We start from the raw sequence: 23,068 nt of genomic DNA, 5'->3' as shown, positions 1-23,068 counted from the left end.
TGGAACTAATACGTATTCCTTTGTTTATGAATGTATGATTCGCCATTGTCATAAAAGCGCGAGGTCGCGGTTTCTATTTCGGGCTGCGGCGACCGTATTTCGACGGGGACCAAGTGCACGATGTTCGCGTACTTTGATCTCGTTCGCGAAATTATTTCGCAACGTTAGTCTCGCAGAACGTTCGTGCACCATTTTAGGTGACAAAAATTGTCATCGCAGAAAACACTTTAGCATATAATGCAGCATTATAACTTCTAAACGACTGACTCGTGGTCGCAATTACATAGTCTGCAAGAAAAAATTCTCATTAAATAGCCAATAAATAGTAACCAAAAATTTGTGAGGCCGGCGTTTCTTTCTTTCCCGAGTTATCCGCAAAAAAATAAATGTAGAATAAATCATAGGGCGCGTTTTATGGATAAATACCCCCAGAACACTAATTTAAGATATACTCAACACGCATCTGTTCTTTGGGCTGAAAACACAACGAGCTTAGCCTTTCCTTTGCTCGGGTGTCATGCAGTGAAGCAATTTCTCTGCTTCGTGAGGCACGGGTATACTGTGCATTTCTGGCGATAAACGTTTCTTTTTTTTTTCGACTTTGTGCTCTAGGTAGCACATCTTGCAATATCGCCTCTTCTAGATCTTTCTGAGTTGATGTCGAAGATATCGTACTGGTTTTAGAGTAGGCAAGTATTTGTGGTCTTCTCTGTCGAGGTCCACATGCTGCTAAAGGAGCTCAATTCTGAACATCACCTGGCCGAAGTTGGCGCTTCTCTTAAGCGGCAACTGCTCTAAAGATAGTAAAATAATCCAATTCTGTAGGTTGGGCGTGCGTGAGACCTTTTGAACTGCGCTTGAAAGAAATGCCAGCTCCAAGAGTCGGAATCTAAACTTATTATCAGACAGGTAGCGATATTTTCGTCCCATTATCACCTTTCATCGACGTGAGATCGTAAATGTGACAATGTAATATCGCTATCTGACTTACTAATGGTTTTCTAATCATAAAAATTCAATGTTGATGCTACGTAACACAAGTCGCACGCACTTTATCTTTATGGAAGCGCCAAAAGGCACAATGGCGTCAAAATTCACAGTGCTGCTGCAGAAAGAAAAAAAGCAGAACTCAGCCTTTCGTTTCCTCAGATACTCAATGAATAACGCTCTGCATTTGAGAAACGAGGATTTCAACGTGCTGTAACCACGAATCAATGTCATCGATCAACAGTGAATGATATGAGTGGACTCTGTAACGAAAGAGTTAATAGAACCCCAAGAGGAGCCCTATGCTACGGTGTGCCTCATAACCACCTTCGCAGTCTTCAGAAGTTAAACCCATAATTTAATTTAATCAAGTAGTATGTGAAACTAACTTGAGGCAAGAAGATAAAAATTGTGAAATGTTCCTCTCTACATCCTCGCGCCCCTGAAATCGACCCAACCAAACTGTTCCATTCTCTTCATTATGGATTCAAGCAGACTATTATGCGGCACAGAGTAATGTTGTTCTTTAATGCATATGAAAAAAAGGTAAATGAACTATTGCCACTGAACCTCCTGAGGACACTTTCAACATATTTATGTTTGTTTGTTTTTTAACCGAGAGTTTGTCTTCAATTTTTGTAAAGCTTTCCTCGTAAAAACAAAGCCATCGACTTCTCGGAAACGCTCAAGAGGAATTCTCGGCTGTGTGTTCGCACACTGAAAAACAGTCTGAGGGAGTCCTTCTTGCTCTTAGCTGTTCTAGCTTAAACGATTGCAAGTGCAAGAATTTTACAAAACTCTTTCGCGTTATTCCTGAGCTTGGCCAGAGACGTACACATGGCTATAAATGCATCCTGAAAAGTTCGTGCGGCATCTTTTCTGTTTTTCGAACGCCGCGAGGATGTAGCCAAACTTGTCGCGCATATAAAAGACTTACGAGTATTTGAAACTAAAAAAAAACATAAAATGCAAGAGCGTTTCCACTCCAGAGTGTCGTCTATGACTGACGGGAGGTCACATGGCGCCTATTGAACTTTCCATTGCGTGGATAGGTTCACTGGGACTTGCAGCAGAGCGGCACTTAACGAGCCCCAAAAGCGGACGCTGGCTGGGCAGCAGCGCGCAATTCCTGCGCGGATTGCACAGAAGCATATCAGCACTTTTCCGTGCTTTCCAATACAGGTGTCATCTTTCGCGCTTTTCCACTGCACGACACAAGGGCCATGTTATATACTTCAATCTCTACTGCCCCTGCTTAAATGATCCATGCCATCGTCATAGCAAATCTGCAGATACGAGCAAGTAGTTGACACAACATGCCGGCTCGATTCCTTGGGAGGAACGACGTGCACACTTGCACGGCGTTCACAAAGCAGCACAGGTGTTGCTGTCCAACTTTGCACAGCGGCACCGCGTCTACGCCGGCGCCCCACTGCGGCCACACCCGTTGTTCTACTCCCTCACACAGGACGAAGGTTGGACAATCGTCAGAGCAGCTGCGTTATGTTTTGGCGACGCGTCGATAGTGTAGCGATAGGTGCGCCTTACTCGCCTCGAATAACCCCTCCAAGTGCGAAAAACAAGCACCAGAACGAAAGCATTTGTTGCTGGCACGGCACTTATTCACCCGTCCGGAAATGTAATACTACGTCAGTGAGAGCGGAAACAACGCTACCGTCATTCGTCCGTATTTCTCATGGCATCAACGCGCCTCTGCCGCAGGAAGACATTTGGTGTCAGTCTTGCTCGACGAAATCGCAGTTGATGAGCTCGAAGGGTTCCAACAGGAAACTCGATGTGCTACGGCAACAACTACACCAGAAGTCAAATCACTGCTAGCCCCGCTGTCTACAAGCTTTCTTTTTTTCTACAGCACTCCTCGGCCCAACAGGTACTTTCGCCTAAAATTTGGCCTGCCTTTTTTGCCAACCATATAGTTGCAGGAGCTGGCTTATGCATGAAACTCGTGGTACCAAAGCTCAGCGGACAGTCCTGCTAAAACGGACAAAGTGACATCCATAGAAGTTTTACAGTGCACGTTCTTCAGATCAAGGTAGGAGATGCACTTCCGTGCTTATGTAAACAAACGATTTACGGTAAAGCATTTTTATTGCCTCGCATTATGCGCTACGTTGCTTGCCACGTGCTTCGTATTTTATCTAAATAAGCCAAGGCATCCGCTTGCACCATTCTACTGTTGGGACCTGCCCGTGCCGGAGGTGACGGTACAGGAGTACAACGACACGTTTGTGCCAAACATTGTGCATTTCATAAGGCTCGGTAATGCGTCGTTATCATTTATCGAGGTAGTGAGCATTCGAGTGGCCTGGCTCCAGCAAAACCCGGACTTCCTGATGATTCATTGCAACAACTGCAGCGCGACCATCCAGAGCGCCCACTGGAAACTCATCAAAGACATTGCGCGACTGACTCTCAGGTACGTCGAGAAGCCGGAGACGATTTTTGGCACCAAAGTGAGTTGGATCGAACACGCCTCCGACATTGTTCGCATCAGGGTGCTGAGAAAGTATGGAGGCATCTACCTCGACAGTGACTCCTATATCGTGAAAAATCTTGACAAGTATAGACGCTACGAGACGGCCATAGGATGGCCGCCAGGCCAGAGCATCGGCAACCAGATTATCGTGGCCCATAAACGATCCGAGTTCCTGCGTCTGTATTACGAGTCGTATCACAAGTATACACCTGACCTTTGGTATTACAACGCCGGTCACCTACCCACAGAGGAGATCCTCGACACGAAGCCGCACCTCGTTTACAGAATTCCGTGCGACTTTGGCGTGCACGAAGACATCACCAGGATCTTGTTTGAACAGTGCAACGACGACTGGAGGAACTTCACAGCCGTGCACGCGTTCTTCAGGCACAGGGCTTACTACTGCCCCTTCGACAAATTCGGACCCATCAACTTCGAGACTGTAGGAAAGTACGCCGCGAATTTCGGGAAGATGGCGCGCCTAGTGCTCACAGGATCGACGAGGTTGGGCGGATCCGTGGTGAAGAACATATCGTTGCTGAGTGCGGAAATGTTGGATTATTTGCAAGGATGTCGATAATGGTGTCGTGTGACATGTCTATTTCTACAGTGAGTATACTAACATTAAGCCCCGAGAGCGTCATATCGGGCCTTGAACAAGCCTTAGTGGTCGTGTTACTGGTTTATATGCTCGCAGTAGTTTTGCCGATATAATCAAAAAGAATGCCCAGAATTTCCAGTGAACCAAGCATTTGCAGAAAAAAATATTAAGGATGTAAATGTTGTGATAACTTACATAAGCGCGACTTTGTAGAAGTGCATGTGTTTACCTGATGCAATTGCATAAACACAAGTAGACACAGATCCCCAACAGGAACTTGTATCAGAAACGTTGCGAGGCGAGAAGAGGCAGCGCTTTTTGGCCGAGCCCCCGTCGGAGACGCTGGCTGTAGTCACGGGCACTGCGCGCGATCGGCGTGACTGCGGGGAAACGCGGGCGGAACGCGGACGACGTTGGCGGTAGCTCTGTCTCACCTTTCGATGCGTTGCCTCCTCGTTGCTGCTACAATTTCTCTACTAAGGAAGTGTTGGAACATGCGTACACATGCGCTGTTGTGAGTGCCCGAAGCGTCCGAAATGAGCGTTTGCAAACTTGCTTTGTATGGGAGTCTATCAAAATAAGGAGACAAAACATTAAAGAAGAATCAAAAGTTCACTCTTATGGCGCCGCCATTCTATAAGCTTGGCTCAGCCAGGGTTTGCCAAGCCTGATCAGCCTGCTCTGGACGGCCATCGATATCAATAGACTATCTCTACAGACGGCATATTATTTACTGACGAAAGCAAAATAGTCAGCCAAGGAAACTATTCCTACTACATATTTTTTCTGGTGCACCAGAAAAAATAACGAGCTTGTTGATTGGCACAGTTCCAACCCAATGACGCAATTCCTGGCTGCTGGTATTATGTGCGCGAAGATATACGGGGTGATCATTTTTTAAGCTTTGCGGAATAATAAAAAATCACCGGTTGCGGATAATTATAGTCCTCGAGCTGAATTTGCACAATTAGGACACAATTCGCACGAGAACTCGAAACACATGTTTAACTAGCTACCAAATATTCATTATTTTAACTCATTAGTTAAATGCTTAACCGCCCATATGGCAATTTACGAATTGTAGCCGAGGGGTTTGCAACGCGTATCTACTTGGAATTAAGTTCGAAAGTTTCGAGATGTGCACCATCCAACTCGCCGTAAAAATGCACTCTTGTTCCACTTTTTTTTTTACCAAACATTCTTTTTTGCAACGAAGCACCAAGGTAACTGGAACGCCTATGTATTTCTTCCCACACTTTGGGGAATAACATCTCGAAACTTGTGTCATCCTAGAAATTCATTTCAAGTGGAGACGACTGACAGTTTTCACCGGTTACAATTCGTAAATCGCAATATGAACGTCTTCTTTTCTTTTAAATCTTTATTTGGTCGGCGAAGTGCCCCGGGTTTTTGTTTACCCTTTTAACCATGTTTCATCCCGACCAGACGGGCTTCCATCAAACACTGAACTTCAAAAAGTTAATTAGTTGAATATGCGTTTCGATTTCTCATCCTAGTAATGTCCGCCTCTTAGAATGAAACTTCTCAAGGACCAGAATCATCCTGTCTACCACAAGAAACATTTAATGATTCCGCAGAACTCAAAAATGATCACCCCGTGTACCTATGACTAGGTTTGCGCAGGCTGTACGCCGGTGCTAGCTTTCAAGTTCAAAAAAGGTTTCAGCGCATCTTTGGCACCGGCTGTCACTGCTTTCTCTTGAAAAGTATTCTCAGCTGCCACAACCGGCACCACAGAGTGAAAACATATTTTCGTCCTCAGTGGCCGCCATAATTCCTCCATAATAAAATGAGCGAATCATTGCTTTCGTTACACAGAAACCGGAGTGTGATATAACGTTCGCAAAATCTAAAGCTTTCAAGTGACCGAACGGAGAAAATATGCACGTATGACACGAGAGGCACTTGAACTATTTGATGAATCATCAATAATTATAAACAGCCTCGAAACGAGACAAAATAAGGCGGCAGACAACGGTAGCGTAGCTTCCCGTCTCGTTCTTTCGTTCGATTTCCTCGCCGTTTATGTCATATGGCCCGCACACCTGCCCAAACAACTTCCTCCAAGTCATAGAATAAACCGGAACAGACCTCGCCTGCCTATTCCGCACTGAAAAAATAACAACCGGCGGAAGCTATACATCGTCTAGTGAAGGCCGCGCCCGTCAGCTCAAATATGTGGAAGCAGGCGATGACGTTCCGCATGAGAGGGCGTCTCCACGTTGCATGCTGTCGAGGTTAGAGGCACGCGTTTCCTGCCCCGTGGGTATCGAGGCCTCCCACCGTGGCTGCATCAAACCAGCACGCACAAGCCACTTTCACTGCGCTGCACCTTGGAGCCATACATGTATAGGCGCTTGTATCCTGATCGGTTGCCGGTTGGACTCCGCTATTTGGTATCACATTTCTGTACACGCGCTTAGTGTCTCTCGGGTCGTAATGCCGCGTTAGAAACCACTGAAGTTTGGCAAGCACTCGAAGGAGAAGGTCGCAGACATCGGGAAGTCAACCAGCGACCGTGAAACAAACTATCTTGAAACCGGGTCGATCACTGCTTCTTAACGTTGCATAGCTTGCATCAATTTTTGCGCAGTTCCATGTGTTTGGAGCCCAAAGGGCGTCGGTATGGTATTGAAGAAAGTGAAGTCCTAAAATATGCAAATCACGTTTACGCACTCATTCACAGTGATTCACATTCTTTGAAACGCATGTTGAAAAGGAGTTGCAGATTATTACGCCTATCACGCACACGTTAGTTTTATGGTCAATTTCATGCTAAGCCACGCAAAAGTAGTATTTGTATGCTGAAGCTTCATGCAAGCACGCATAAATCTAGTAGACTAGAAGGTACACCAAGTAATGTTTGGTTCAGCATAGATTCGTCTGAAATGACCATAAAGCTTTTTCATTTACAAATCCAATCATTCAGCTACCTGTAGCCTGTACTTAGAAAATTAACTCATTCGTAGCGTACTTTGGTGTTGCCTTCATGAAGCCATCTGCTTTGACAATCTGTTGACCAGGACGTGTGCCTACATGGTTCCGGGGCAGATGTGTGGTCGCTAAGTGAATTCCTGGGGGCTTCTTTTAGACGACGCGGTGAAGACTAGTCAGTGCAGTGGCGTTCATCATGCTCTCAAAAACAAAAGAAGCATCGATACCATCAATGGGCATTTTTCCGCGTAATTTTTCTTCCTTCGCTTTGCGCCCACCCGTCATGACGTTTCTTGAACCTTCGGTCAATACTTCCGCAGTCTTTAATCTCTATTTAACAGCGTCAGCCTAACGATGCTTTATCAGCAGTATTGCTTCAAGGGAAAAATCTTAACCCCAGTGGCTCCCCCTACATGCCTCTATCGGCTGTTCCTGTGGTGCAAGGTTTCTCAAAGTTGCAGCGAACGACTGCGAAGGGCCTAAACGCCCCAAATGGGAACTGCAGTGTTTATGGGGGCACGTTTAGGACGTTTGTAATTGACATTAATTAATGTCTCAATGCCGCACCTGGTCTCCAGCAACCCCGCCTGCACTCGTTTGACAATCGAACCCGAATCTCGGTGCTCCGCGGCACAGTGGCCTGCCCAATCATCCACTGCGGAGGGTAGTTCATTTAAGACAAAAACCACGGGCTAAATATAACCTACGCCTGCCGATTGAATAGGATCGACGAAATTTCGCAATAGCTACTCGTAAACTATTGCGCCTAGTGCGCCTACCAGTTTCGCACAATGTGAGCATCGGTGATGGTCGCGAGCCAACTTAATAAACCATCTTGTCTAGTAAAGAGCTGAACGACCTTCGAGAAAACCGCATCCATTGTTATGACAAAACAGCTTAATTGCGCGAGGACTTCCATAATTTGACGAGCAGTTGTGCGATTGTCAATTGCGCGCATCTCTGCATGCCTCCCACCTATGCAGCAGCAGATGCGGGCCGCAGCCCTTGGGCATACAGTTGTCCCATTGACCTTAGACGTCAGAGTGTGCGCGCTTTCAATGGCACGCTAGCTCGTCCATTGTGGTCTACTGTGCTTGATCATTCATTTGTCATGTTGATGAAGTAAGTGCAGCATGTCATATATCTTTGATTGAATGTCTTGATTTAATAATTGCAGAAAAAGAAACCGAAACTCGAAGGCGCGTTTTCTGATGGCGCATCTAGCGCCATCCTTAGCCTGCCGTTTAATTTACACCAAAGTAAAACAGGACACAAAGAAACACGTCGAAACAAGCTCTGTGCAAAATATATTCTCTATGTAATACACAGAGGAACTACGCATAAAGAGTTATATCGACAATGAATCTTAAGAATGAAAAAGGCGCCCGACCTGTCACAGTGGCTGAGAAGCTGTGGTGTTCTGCTTCTAGGGCACGAGGTCACTCGTTTGTTTTCCGGCCGCTGCAGTTGTATTCCGACGGTCGTGGAATGCAAAGAGTTATGCTCGTGTATTGAGATTGTGGGGTTCATTAGAAGAAAAGAGGCGTTGAAAGGTGCGGAAACTTCCACTGCGACGTTTCTCACAGCCTCTGTGCCCATCTTGATCGTTAATCTCCACCCATGGCTCAGAACTAAAACGCTTGTCTGCCAACAGAAGAAAAACGCGATGTGTGAACTGCAAACAGAAAATCCCATAAGCAAGGACCTTAATGTTACCGCCACTAAAGGCAAGAGGACGTCTCAACTGAAGCAGTTGGTGAGATCGTAAATGAAGACGAAAACGTGGAAAGGTGAGTGCGTGTTAACACAGGTGTTCATTGAAGATGGATGACATAAAAAAGAGAAATGCTTCAGCATGCTAAGAAAGCAAATCCAAAACTGGTAGTTCATGCGAACAGGCTATAGTAATGTCATCAGCGCTGTGAAAAACCAAATCGCACATTGTGTAGAAATCCCATAAGAGGTTTAGATGAATGAGTGGACACACAAATCAAGGATTAAGGAATTAAAGGTGGGTCAAAGTCGCAGGCGTATTTGTCAAAACCAGTAAGGATATGTAATGAATGGAACGATGAACTATGTCGGCGATGTAGCAGTGAAGATCAAAGCTGAACGCGATGGAAAAAGAATTCGGCCTAATTGTTGCAAGGCAGATTTGAGGACAATCTCATGGTGAGGAAGCTGTAAGCGAACGTCGCAAAAGATAAACAAAAGCGGAAAAGTCATTAAACAAATTATTTAAAAAGAGATAAAGCAGGAATAATGAGCAATCTTTTATTATGCTGGCGTCTCACGTACAAAATATTACACTTGTACAGATTTACGAGTATTTGCGGCTGGCCAGCTACCTCTGGTGTGTATTCTACAGTATTTCTTACTAGGCGAAAACCATTTGCTGTGAAACAGCATTGCTCACTGCAGTACGGGTCGAAGCACGATGTGAGCAACCCTGTAAAACTTTTGTTCATACAGTTGCGGTTCACTGGAAGTCATCTTATTTGGACACATTAAATCGAGGTGGACATATGAAAAAATGACAAGTTTCACCATCGTCATCATCATCAGCCTGGTTAAGCCCACTGCATGGCAAAGGCCTCTCCCATATTTCGCCAACTACCCCGGTCATGTACAAATTGTGGCCATGTCGTCCCTGCAAACTTCTTAATCTCACCCGGCCACCTAACTTTCTGCCGTCCCCTGCCATGCTTCTCTTCCCTTGGAATCCAGTCCGTAACACTTAATGACTATCGGTTATCTTCCCTGCTTATTACATGTTCTGCCCATGCCCATTTCTTTTTCTTGATTTCAACTAAGATGTCATTAACTCGTTTTTGTTCCCTCACCCAATCTGCTCTTTTCTTATCCCTTAACGTTACACCCATCATTCTTTTTTCCATAGCTCGTTGCGTCGTCTTCAATTTAAGTAGAACCCTTTTCGTAAGTCCCCAGGTTTCTGCCCCGTACGTGAGTACTGGTAAAACACAGCTGTTATACACTTTTCTCTGAGGGATAATGGCAACCTACTGTTCATGATCTGAGAATGCCTGCCAGTTTCAGTTTCATGATCCGGATCCGCGGTCACTACCTGCCCTAAGTAGATGTATTCCCTTACCACTTCCAGTACCTCGCTACCTATCGTAAACTGCTGTTCTCTTCCCGAGACTGTTAAAAATTACTTTAGTTTCTGCAAATTATTTTTTAGACTCACCCTTCTGCTTTGCCTCTCCAGGTCAGTGTGCATGCCTTGCAATTGGTCCCCTGAGTTACTAAGCAAGGAAATATCATCATCGAATCTCAAGTTAATAAGGTATTCTCCGTTAACTCTTATCCCCAATTCTTCCCAATCCAGGTCTCTGAATACTTCCTGTAAACACGCATTGAAGAGATCGTATCTCCCTGCCTGACGCCTTTCCTTATTGGGATTTTGTTGATTTCCTTATGGAGGACTACGGTGGCTGTGGAGCCGCTATAGATATATTTCAGTATTTTTACATACGGCTCGTCTACACCCTGATTCTGTAATGCCTCCATGACTGCTGAGGTTTCTACTGAATCAAACGCTTTCTCGTAATCGACACAAGCTTCAAGCATGCATAAATAAAAGGTATAACAAGCGCATTAACCAATACGTCATTTCCATCTTTTATACTGCAGAGTCAAATAACATAAATAATTTTCGCGATGTCCATCTCTTCAGGTTATTTGCGCACTAACAGCAGTACGGCGTTCACTGTGGCGACGCGCAATCGTATAAGCCTTCATGCGAGCGCTCCTAAATACTATCCTTAATATTTTTTTACTACGTCCTTATTTATGAGTGAAGTATGCTTAAGCCTTGCTGCAGAAATTTAAGGAATGGGGATAAGGGAGGTCGGGGAGGGAGACCACTCTTTTCATCGATGTCCGTTGGCCCTGTCGTCCTCTCGGCGAAGAACCGGCCAGGTCCCTCCGGTTCCTGGAAGTATTGTAGAAAAGTTTGCCAATAACGCTGTGTGTCAGATGGTTCAAGGTATGTAGGAGTATCGGCCCAGTCTCGCAGTGCCTGAGATCGCCGAAGGGACGAAGCGTCCTCTCCCAGATAGCTTCAAATGCCGGCCACGACCATCGAAGATGTTCGGCTGTTCGACGGACAAGCCGGGCACTGGGGACTCCTATAGGCTTCTTGATTGATATGGTGAAGCCTGGCTGGTGAAGCCTGGCTGGTGAAACCAGCGCTCGAGTTTGAGCACGGCGGAGGAGAACCACCTGTGCCCTGCGAAGCGTGCCAGTTGGCATCCGGTAACGTCCTTCGGGGTTGCAAAGATGCGTGAGGGTGCGACGGCGGTAGCAATGCGCAAGTTGTCATGTATCCGCTACATCCATGACAGGTGAGTTGGGCTGGTGGAGCGCAATAGACGACCATGCAGGGGAAACGAGGTTGGCCCCAGGCAAAGATGCGGAAAGAGGAGCTGCTCGCGCTGCCTGGTGCGCCATATTGTTTCCAGAGATTCCTTCGTATGTGAAAATCCATTTGACTACTATAGCGGGGCCATCTTCTTGTACACGACACAACGTTGTTCGTATAGGTTGTAGTATGGTTGCAGCATCACCGACGCGACAAGCGATGTAAGCTGCTTGCGAATTCGTATAAACGCGATACGCACAATGAGCTGAATCTTACCTTTCTTCTATACAAGAAACGGCAAAGTATGTTGCCATAACTTCTGAGTAAGTGACAGTGTTATTGGTAGACACGTGTGCGACAGTGGTGACAGCCGACTTATAATCATAGCAAGGTATAACTAGCCCGTGTTCAGAACGGGCCGCGGCAGTGAAAGGTTGTACGATCCCATCGCGAGCAAGTGTGCTGGACAGTTTCGCGTGACGCTTTGCAGCTGCTTTGCGTCGTGGTGCATCGGCCAAGCTCGTCTTCTTTCTCATCAACCAAGTCAATCAGTTCCCAGGCGGAGCAGAGGATGGGAGTGGATCGAGGCTGCCGGTGGAGTAGCACAATGTCTGTAGGATTTGGCGTCCAGCCGACGTCGTGGACAGACGGACATGCTGGGCTTGTAATTGCTGCTACGCCAAATCCCGCAAAGCAGTGATCCGACTACATGCATGCAAGTCAGTGATGGGCGTATATTGGGGTAGCTCAGTGATCAAGGCGATTGTTTTATGGTTAGTTCATTCGAGCTGGAGAGTTTGCGCGCGGATGGTGTGCAATATGGAAAAGCATGCATGATTTTTGATACTACGAGAGCTAAAGCAATCTGACGGAGACCCGCCTCCTTAATTCCCCCCACGCGTCCAGTAATACGCCGCATGATGTGTAATGCCTGATGGCAGCTGCGGGAAGTGCTGCGAAGCCATGTTTTGGCTCCTCCGTCTTGGGGGGGGGGGGGGGGGGGGGGCTAGGAGTATTCTGTAAGAGTCCACCTAGTGGGCTGTCCATTTCGGCCACTGCTGATTGGATGCAGCTCTACGAGGGAGCAGGAGACGAGCGGCCCTAACCAATCAGCAGCGACCGAAATGGACAGTCCACTAGGTGGACTGTTACAGATTACCCCCCGCACTCTGGTCTATTTGCGTACCGAAAATTCGTATTGTGTACTTGCGGGAAATGACAATTACCCAAACGAAGAGGGATAAGCTTGTGGTCCGACTCGACCTTTTGCTTCAGACCTTTAATGAATGTGACGTGCTCTATTTTTTTCTGGAGAGGTTTGCATACTGCATGCGCGGATATAATCGTGGATGACATCTGATCCACGTTTATATGACCCAGTGTTGACTATGATTATGATTATACTACACATGATTATGATTATACATATGATTATGACCCAGTGTTGGTCCAGAGCAAAAGGTCATCCGCGTATATAGCATGTTTGATCCCTGGTATTGATTGCAATAGTTTTGGAAGACCTGACGTAGCAACGTTGACCAAGGCAGGTGAAATAACGGCACCTTGGGGGACGCCTGCGACGTTACGTTTCCTGTCTCCAATGGTATCTCCGACCAAAACTGAAAAGGTGTGTTCTGAAAGCAAAGCTTTGGCAAAACGATAGAGATTGCTCTTTATACCAACAGCCAAAAGCCGTTCAAGTATAGTGGCCTGCGGAATATAATTGAAAACGTTATTGATGTGTGCTCCAACTATAACTCGAAGCTGGGCCCAGCTGGGTTTTGCGAGAACATCGGCATGTATTCTAAGGATAACCAGTTATGGACAGCAAGAAGGTCAGTATACTGCTCCACCTCTTTGGTTATGCGAGTAAGATTGCATTTCCGACGAGCTGCACGACCGTAGCGGCGGTAAGCCTTAAGGGCGCAAAGCTGATTCCACAACGTCAGTGCGTGGGAGTCCTGGTTGGGAACATTAAAGTTGACAGAAAGCTTGGTTGCGGTATTCTGCTTGGCCACATGAATCTGTCCTACAAGCTCGTCCAATTCTGTAGGAACGTCGTACTCGCTAATTAAGCGTCTTACGATACTTGTCCCATCTGACATGCTCCTCTTTTCTACAGCGTGCCTGTAGTTGTCGTGGTTTACGCCCTCAAGGGACCCAAGACAACACTAGTGGTTAATGATCACTGCCGATCAGATCCTCCGCATGGGTCTAAGTTAGTATTTCGTTGAGATGGCTCAAAAGAGTTAGGTCTGGGGAAGTCTCTTGTTGGTCTATATGTTGGCCAAAATGAGTTGGTAAGGTATAGTCATTGGTGAGATGGAGTCTAGCTCTTGTTAACTGTTCCTATAAGTGCTGACCGCGTGCGTCTGTTGTGTCATACCCCCAATGCGTGTGCCTCGCGTTAAGGTCGCAGCATGCAGTTACATGATCTTGGGGGGTTAATCCTTTCGAAGTGTTCAACCCACCTTATGTTTGGTAGTGTCGACAGCTCCTCGCGTAAACCGAAGAAACTAGAGCTTGTGCATTTGTATCTAATAAAAGACGTACCGCTGCTATATCTTGTGTATGTGAGCACCAGGTCGAATTATCGAGCTCAGCATGGTTAACTCGCGGAGAAACCAGGATGCATGCTTGACCTTTATGCCACTGGAGCTGCAAGTTGCGATCCTTGTACGGTGCGCCTATTTGTTCTATGGAAAGGGTGCAGTAAGCTGTGTAGCCGATTAGAGCTGGTGTGTCTGTGCCAGTTTCCTGTAGCATAATTGCTAGAGGCAGCGGTAGCCTCACTGATAGCCTATTAACGAGCTCCACACGCTTAAGCCTGATTCCCTGACAATTCCATTGAAGAAACCAAACCGGGGAATGCGGCGAAAAAAAATGTGGCATGGTTGTGCACGCGGTTTTGCCATCACGGTTTCTGTAAATTGTTATGCGCAAGGCTTGTGTAGACTCTTGCTTAATTTCAGGAGTTTGGTTGTTCAAAAGAGAAAGGATGCAGTTGGTCACCTCAGCCGTGACATGCTGGACAATTTGCTACTAGTGAACCTCGTCAATGCACACGGTGCGTGAGAGATCTGTTCTGGAAGGCGCTTCCGCGTGCTGTCGCGCGGCGTGAAGGACGTCGGCATATATTGGGTGCACATGTGCCTGTTTAGGTTGCATGGATTGTCGAATTGGTAGTGCTTGTGTTTATAAACTAGAGGTTCTACAGTCACCATTAATTCGCCGTGCGTCATGAGGCTTTTAGAGTTAGCTCCTTGCCCCCGAGACTGTCTTTGCGGTACTTGCGAAGAAATTCGTCGACGGTGGGAGTGTTCGAAAACGCAAGACGACAAATGCGTTCCTATCGCCTTTTCGCGTCTCGCTTGAACTGCTGTCTGATTATCTCGCTGTAGTTCCCCTCGTTCCTATCGCTCTTATTGTCGTGAGGCTGAAATACGTGGGCGTGTAGCATTCCTGAGCTGCCTAGTGGCCTTTTGCAGAGCAGGGCAGTTTCTGTCTGCCGCTAAATCGTGATCATGACACTTGCCCCTGCAGCACGGTGGAAGATATATAGGTGGGGACACAGCAGATGCACAAGGGACAAGTGACCCAGATAAAGTACCAACCATGCTCTTGCGAAACGGGCCTCTGATCGCAGCGTCAGCCCGGCCTAGCGGTGAAACTTCGCCGGAAGAAACAAAAAACATGCATGAAAGATCTCGTTGCGATAGCAATTAGATGACATCGCACGGCTCGTTTGTGTCCCAAACGCCGTTCGCATGGCATGAACTGTTCATTGCGTCGTCGCCAGCAGCATCGTCGTAGCTCTTTAAGCAAGATGACTGCAATTTTACGCCAGCGCTGCCCCAGCGCTATGGTGGTGATCGGTAGACTGCAGTTATGGGCCGCAAGTGATTCGCTAAAAAACTGCAACAGTGGCTACGCAAGCTGCAAACAAAAGGTAATCTTATTGAATGCTCCTTCCGACCCCAAGTGATTAAAAGACTGGGCAGAAGCCATTCCTCACAAAGACCGTGTGCTGAGCCATAAAGGTGCCGTTAGCAGCAAGCACTTTATGAGGAAAATGATGGTCGAAGAAAGATACTTCGATGAGTTTAGTGTCAACATTTTGCTTGACGTTTCAAAGAGAACTGTGCCGACAGATTACGCCATACCTTGCCTTTTCCCCCGGCATACGTAAAGAAGCGAAATTATCCATGACCAGGATATCACCTCCACCCACAAGGCCCAGAAAGAAACGACGTACAGCAGAAGCCAGCATGAATGATGAGACCTATGGAGCACCCAACATGATGAGATGAGGCAACCATCCTCTGCTCCTGCGCACGAGGACCCCACTGTTGCTTCTGCAGAAAAGGACTTTTTCTTCGTTGAGCACAAGTGTACATAATTCTCTCATTTCAACGTTCATGAAGGCTGCCTCACCAGACATCTCGACACAACACCGAGCAAGGACTGTGTAGCAATGGAAGCGCAGAGCAGCTCCACCGTCGATGAAATCCGTCAGCGGCTCAACTGCCCAGTGCTGCTTGAAACTGCCATCAAGAGGTATTTCACAGCTATTGCTTTATGGAAGTTATCCTATCCCCATTAAGACAACCCCTTCCATCGAAGGCTCTCCTCATCCAGCAGGTGAAAAAAAAATCAACGTTTTCCTTAAACACTTTTATACTAGGCCGCAAGCTTCAAACAACGGAAATGTCAGATGTGTCAGGATTGGGGGCTCAATCCCATCGCTCGAGATCCGAGATGAATTCGAAGGTAGCTGGCCCATGCCGTCGTCCAACTTATCCACGCTGAGGACGTTGATGAAGGGAAAAACTGCTTCTCATCGAGAACGAGGAATATGGGTTTATTTACAGTATTTAAATCAGTTTAACATGACTGCTTGAGAAAAATATCGAGTGTCAGTCCAACATGACTGCACGAGAGAAGTGTGTCCGTCCAACATGACTGCTCAAGAGAAGTGCCCCGAGCATTCGCGCCACAGCAGTTTTTAAACACTCGGTCCTCCCGCGATAGAAGGTGACGCGAATGTTCGTTTACTCATTGTCAACTTGCCGCCGCCCCGCAGAACAGTTGACGCACACATAGGCACACACATTCCGATGTCCGGCGCCGACGTCAGAGGGGCGCCGTTCCGGGAAGCTCGGAGCCATGGTGGGTAGCTCGTTGTCTTGCGTCCCGGTCGCGCGTGGGAAGCAACAAAAAACGGCTTTCCCGTGGCCGCCCGCTCACGCGTAGCAGATCAGGTCCGCGCTGGAGAGCTCGGTCACAATAGTTCGCCGGCCGAACTCGTTCCGCCACAACGGCGATGGGGCTGGAGGATCAGGCGGCGGTGTCAGCACAAAGCCCGCTTCATCGAACGCATCCTAGCTGAAGCGACTGAGAGTGGGGGATGCGTGTCTTGTTCCCCGGTCGTAACTGGGTGGCAATTTCTTGCCTTGCAGCTCGCCATTCTTAACATATGCTTGCCAGCTGCGCTGTCAGGCCACTGGGCCGTTGTAAGCCAAGCCATGCCATAGTACGCAGATGTGCGTCTCGAATGTGGCTACAAAGACGCGAGAAATACGTGGGGGCATAACCGGTGCTCCTTAACTCAGCAAAGGAAGCACCCTGCACATATTGCAGTAGGTTGATATTGCGCTTGATGCTGCAATGTGGTGGACTGAGTAGCATATCACCCCACCATTGAGTCACGGTTGTTCTAATGAAGGCGCTCGGGAAACATAGCTATCGCACTTTTTAGTTAGGGTAAATTAATGCAAGGAAACTGCTAAAAACATATCGTAAAACATGCGCGCGCTAGTGCACGCGAATGGGCGACAGTAAAAAAAAAAAATAAAATGGCAGATGGTTTGGCGCTGCACCACCAAGCGTACTACTCCGCGACAGCACTTTCGAGAGTCGGGTTAGGCGATGCTAGCCTGTTGCTACGCGTAGATTATGCAGTTTCACTGCCCCCTCTCACAGTGGCACAATCTGCCGGGAGGTTTATAGATCGCCGAAAGTACTGATACCATTCCTGACACAGCGGGGCAGCGGTTAAGTGATACACCACTGCAATGTTCTGCGGGAGGCGCTGGACGAACAATTCATGCAGTAACTTGTCCTCTTGAAATGCGGAGACTCCACCAAGAGGCTGGTGCATGCGTCGAAGTAGCTGCGAAGGGCGACTACCACCGAGCTCCATAGCTGTGCTAGAGTCTGCTGTGGTCGAACTCTGACTTATTTATTTATTCGCATTACCTTACAGGCCCATTGAAGGACATTGAGTAAGGGGGGCAACAGTAATTACATGACAAAAATAGCAAAGTGCAACATTGTTATACAATATTATTACACAACGAATTTAGCTTATCACGAAATGTTTCACGATTGGAGATGGATGCAATGTGATCCAGGAGACTGTTCCAATGTGCTATAGGTCTTGGTAGTAGTGATGAGTTAAATGCCTGCATTTATCGTTGTATATAGAGATTAGCAGCTCATGCTTGTCAACTAACTATAATACTTGCTCAAAAAGAACTCAATTCTCATTCACGGTCCGTGAGGCAAAAGACGGCAGAAAATGTTTGTTATAGAAAGCTTCTAGTTCAGTGTTGAATCTATCGTAATTACCACGGTTATAATCCCAAATAGTTTTAGTCGCTGAACCTGTAAAACTTAAAGGTAGAATAATTTGAAAATTAAAGAGGTTGCAGTTAGCAAATCCTTCTATGTAATAAATCGGACCAGTAGTCTCTGGTGCATGCAGGGAATGACAGCCGCCATCAACATGTAGTACGGATGGGTAGGGTCCGGCGAGGGTGATCACATCCGGTAAGTCGTCGGCGCCGTCCAGAGGTAAGGAGGGCACCACATGTAAGACCTTACAGTCTGTTGACTGGTGATATGCCGGAGACAGAAGTGCACCTCGACCTGCAGGAGCCAGGTGCTGGGGCTGTCAGGCCAAAATAGTGGAAGGTTGGTGTGTTGGAATGTGGCCACAGCAGCACCGCCAGGTCGGGAGACCTCCTGAGCCTTGTCGCCGCCAGGATGAGTGAAACAGCCAACAGCATACATGCCGGAGGGTTGGAGCTGCGTGTTCTTTACTGGGTCACTAAACCTGTCACAGCTAATGTGAGGAAGACCCAGCTCCGCCAGCATTGGGTTTTGGACTCTTCTCTTTATGGTCAGTTACCAGGAAATAACTCAGCACAACAGGTTAGCCAGGGCGGCGTACCTGCCTGCACACAAATCACTTAACAAGTGACGAGTAGCAGCTTGGAGGCGACTTCAGACGAACACCTATCCCAACCCCGTAGGCTATCACTACTACTACCCAGACCAATACCCTAATACATAAAACCATTGTAAGAAAAAAAGCGGATCTATTCTATATTATATGGTCGTGCCCAGCGGAAAATTACACAAATCACGAAATAAGTCATACTGAGCAGTGAGGCTGTGTTGCTCAGCTCCGACCCTGACCTGCAGGCCAAGGTCATCAAGAGAGCTGAAGAAGCCGCCCGGGCCCAGGGGCTTATTGCTGCCTAACAACAAAGTCACCCGACAATACCTTGTTTTTAAATAAAGTCTTCACTCACTCACTCACTATATCATGCTGCACACGCTGCGTGGCCGAGAGCTAACTTCTTCCTCTTTGACGGACGCTGCGCGTGGAGCGAGTTGTGGCCTGCTGCCTGGGCCCAAGGCAAGGAGCGCTACATCTTCGTTTGGTTGTGAACGTTTCTTCATTGTCATGCCGTCATCATGCCGCTGTTTTCGTCACACCGCTGTCGTCACCGTCATCATGCCGCCACTGGCCCGCCATTCTCATCGTACCTTTGTGATCATGCTGTTGTCACGATCGTTCCATCATCATCATCCGATTTCACATAACACAATTTCAGAATAGTGATTTTATTGTCATCATGCCGCCTTCGTTGTTCCACCATTGTTATTGCATCGTCATGCCATCATGGTCGTTTAATTGTAGTCATTCTGTCTTGTCACTGTAATAATGCCATGCTGTTGGTGTCATACCATTGTGGTAATTGCATCGTCTTGTTCCTTCGAGATTCAGCATCTAATTGCTATCATTCTAAAGCCATCGTTGTTATTAAGTCGTCATCATGCCATCATCACTTCAGAATCATGCCATTGTCGTAATACTTCTTCAACGTAGTGATTCGATGAAGAAGTATCGCGACTTTGTTGCGGATAGAATATAGGCTAGGGGATATTCCCTTCCCGAGGAAACCTATCAGGGAGGTAGCGGCTACAGCCTGCTGCCAGTGGTTTCCGGGAACCACTTAATGTGCATGAGTGTGTAGTGATTCCATTTTTTTTTATGCTCATTCAATCATCGTCATTATCATAGTCATACAAAGCTGTCATCATGCGTTAATTGTTCTATTATTGATGCCATTGTTTGTTCCGTCATTCCAGCTTCATCATACAATTGTCATGCCACCACAGGCGCCATATCGTCATCATTGTGTTGTAGTCATTTGTTCGTCGTTATGCATGGTATGCGTGTGTTCGAGTGCCATACCTTTATGTTGAACTTTGTGTTTCCTGGTGAAAATTTCTCTAACTTCATCGTGTGCTCAATGTTTGCAAATGGTCATTAACCAAGAATAGCATTCTTCACAAACACCAATCGAGGCTTTGTTTAAACCAATTGCCACAGTGCATCAGATCTGCAAATGTTTTATTTAAAGGAAGTTCGCTGTACTTTTTCAGTATTTATTTCACACAAAAATGAAACATTTTCTTTTTGTTCGGGTATTTTCACTCACATAAGCTTGCACAGGCTTTTTTTCAACTTTTCAGGCTTTTTGGGAGCATATTTGGTTAACTAATTTTGTTATACCGAAACATGCTGTATGTACACAGAATACCAAAGTTCTCGTGAAGGTGTCGAGCAAGGGCACAATGACATATGGCTGTAGGCGAGTGCATGTAATAATGGCACATATATAGAATGAGACACCATTTATTATATTATGCATGTACAGAGCCCTAGTGAATAATAATGAAAAAAAAAACATTGGCTATACACTGTAAAATAATTTACCATTATTCACTCTTAGAGGTGTCAATTATTTTACAGTGTAGCATAGGCAGATGTGACAGAGCATTACCATCAGTGAACTTTCCCACTTTGTCCACTGTGGTGGGCCCAACACGAAAGCTTCAAGGATCTGTGCTAGGGCTTTCATGGCACCTCAGCGTTCTTCCTTCTGCTTTTTTCATCGCAGTGGCAGGCTGATGGGAGACTTCGACATCAACTAGATCCTTGCCTCAGCGCACACGTAAGCTTGCAGCTCAGTACCTGGTTGCTGTCTTAGCTCTCTGGTTAATTTATTCTCACTAACCCTTTTCAATTAAAACTGAATTTCACAAAAAACTACAGCACAAATTTTTTTTCCTGTTTCAGTTGAAAACGCTGAATTCTACATACATGTATACCAAATTGTTCTTCACATGGCTTCAGCCGGTCCGAGCATGCATCTTTGTGCCGTGGTAGCACGAAATATAAAGGCTATGACTAAGCTCATCTACAGAAAAAGTATTATTAGAAAAATGAGCAAATGATAAATGTATGCTGCAGTGTGCATGACAATGCTAGGATTGAATGCCCACTTGAAATGTCCGGATCCTCCCAAAGCCCTTTCATATGATTTAGGATAGATCGGAGCCATCCAATGATTTATGTGGCACCTTGCAAGGCTCACATTCACCAGTAGTTGGCAAGACATAGGGCACCATGGTAGTTGGCAGGCATTAGACTGATGTCGGTCCCGGAGACCGGGCCAAGACACATTTCCCAACTTGGCCCAACCAATCCTTGTTCGGCCACCGTACATACATCTGGCCAAAGTTGGGCCATAAGAGTTTTTCCAGTTGGGTTTATACTTGCGGTTATCAAAACAATACCCGTCATGGAGAACCTTTTGGAGTTTTTATGCGTAGGCATTATGGCCTAGAGACGCCGCGCGTGGCCTGCAGGTGGTGTGAGCACTGATGTTGCCAAACCAATAGCCATCAATATGTTGTCACCACATCTTCATTTTGTCATCATCACACCATCGTCGCCGCTATTGTGTCGTCGTCACACATGCTCACATTAGAATGACAGATTACAAATTTTCTTTTTGTGTTAGGTGAAGATCAAGGACCTTGAAACAACAGAAAAGTTACTGGCAGACCTCTGGGCACCCAGAATAATTTATTAGTAAAACAAATCTTCTACGAAACAGTTTCAGTATTATTTCTCAACAGGCGTCACGAATGCATGGAACAGAAAGTCGTCGCATGAGAGCAGGGCATTTCGATGTTTTGGCACACGCTCCTGCTCACTCGGTGGTCTGTATGCTGCTACGTCGGGGGCCACACAAAGAGTAGCAGCACAGAAAACAATGGAGTGAGCTCCCACGTGAAGGCCTTCCATAACACGATGTCACAACAAGACTAGAGACTCTGGCAGGCACAGAACATGTTTGCAGGAGAAGACCCTGCCAAATTTTCAAGTTGTAATTGAATAGAGAGATGCAAAGAACTCAAACAAAATGAATTCAGAAAAAGTAGTTTTGTTCACTCCGTCTACTATTGCGTTGAATCTCTGATGATGCCATAAAAGATTAAACAAGAGCATGTTACGTCATATCGTTTTTGTTCCCTTCACTGTGAATTCCTAGAAATAATCCTGTATTTTTTACTCTTGGAATTTACTCAAGCCCCTCCCCTCTGCAATGTACAATTATGTACCTTGAGGGTATTACAAATAAATAAATAAAAGAAAGTGCCGAAATGTATCAGAACTTTAATTTTAGCAACTAATGCTGTGACATGATAATATGTTTGATCCAGTTTGCAAAGCTAGCTCAAGAAATGTTGAACATTCACTTCCAAAGTTACATGTGGCCAACAGAACCAAATTAAATTCTGGGGATTTAGATTTAGAACTCAGTATACTGTAGTAATGGGCGACTTCAATGCAAAAGTGGGGAAGAAGCAGGTGGGTGAACAAGCAATTGGAAACTACGGCATCGATTCTAGAAACGCTAGAGGAGAGATGCTGGTAGAATTCGCACAAAGGAATAAGCTTCGAATAATGAACGCCTTTTTCAGGTAGTGTAGCAACAGAAAGTGGACCTGGAAAAGCCCTAATGGTGAAACAAGAAATGAAATTAACTTCATACTTTCTGCTGATCCCAGCATAGTGCAGGATGTAGAAGTGATAGGTAAGGCAATGTGTAGTGATCGTAGGTTAGTGAGGGCTAGGATTCACCTCAATTTGAAGAGAGAAATAGCAAAATTGGTCAAGAAGAAACAGGTAAACTTAGAGGCAGTAAGGGTAAAAGAAGACAAATTTAGGCTGGTACTTGCAAACAGATATGCAGCCTTAGAACAGGGAGATGATGATGACATAGAGGTAATGAATGAAACTGTAACGAGGCTGCTTTCAGAGGCAGCAATTGAAGTGGGAGGCAAGGCACCAAGGCAGCCAGTAGGCGAGCTGTCCCAAGTAACAAAGGACCTAATAAAGAAACGACAAAGAATGAAAGTGTCCAACTCAAGAGATAAGACAGAACTTGCGGAACTGTCAAAACTGATCAACAAGGCAAAAATAAGTGATATTCGA

At 46.2% G+C, this 23,068-nt stretch overlaps 2 protein-coding genes across 2 annotated transcripts in view; both read left to right on the top strand.

Moving 5' to 3' along the window:
• The window catches only part of LOC135904071 (uncharacterized), a 592,735-nt gene that overhangs the window by 316,408 nt on the left and 253,259 nt on the right, over nt 1-23,068 (top strand). Inside the window, exon 2 of the mRNA XM_070531888.1 lies at nt 20,682-20,735. The gene's annotated coding sequence lies outside the window, so the exon portion shown is untranslated. The remainder of the gene's footprint in view (nt 1-20,681; nt 20,736-23,068) is intronic.
• Nucleotides 2,472-4,673, top strand: LOC135904114 (uncharacterized). Its single transcript, XM_065434734.2, has one exon. It carries the CDS (start codon nt 3,048-3,050, stop codon nt 4,062-4,064), a length of 1,017 nt encoding a protein of 338 aa, XP_065290806.1. The 5' UTR covers nt 2,472-3,047; the 3' UTR covers nt 4,065-4,673.

The sequence above is a fragment of the Dermacentor albipictus genome, chromosome 1, assembly GCF_038994185.2.
Source record: "Dermacentor albipictus isolate Rhodes 1998 colony chromosome 1, USDA_Dalb.pri_finalv2, whole genome shotgun sequence".
NCBI lineage: Eukaryota > Metazoa > Arthropoda > Arachnida > Ixodida > Ixodidae > Dermacentor > Dermacentor albipictus.
Note: the sequence above shows the minus strand (reverse complement) of the source record. Positions and strands in the feature narration are given on the sequence as shown.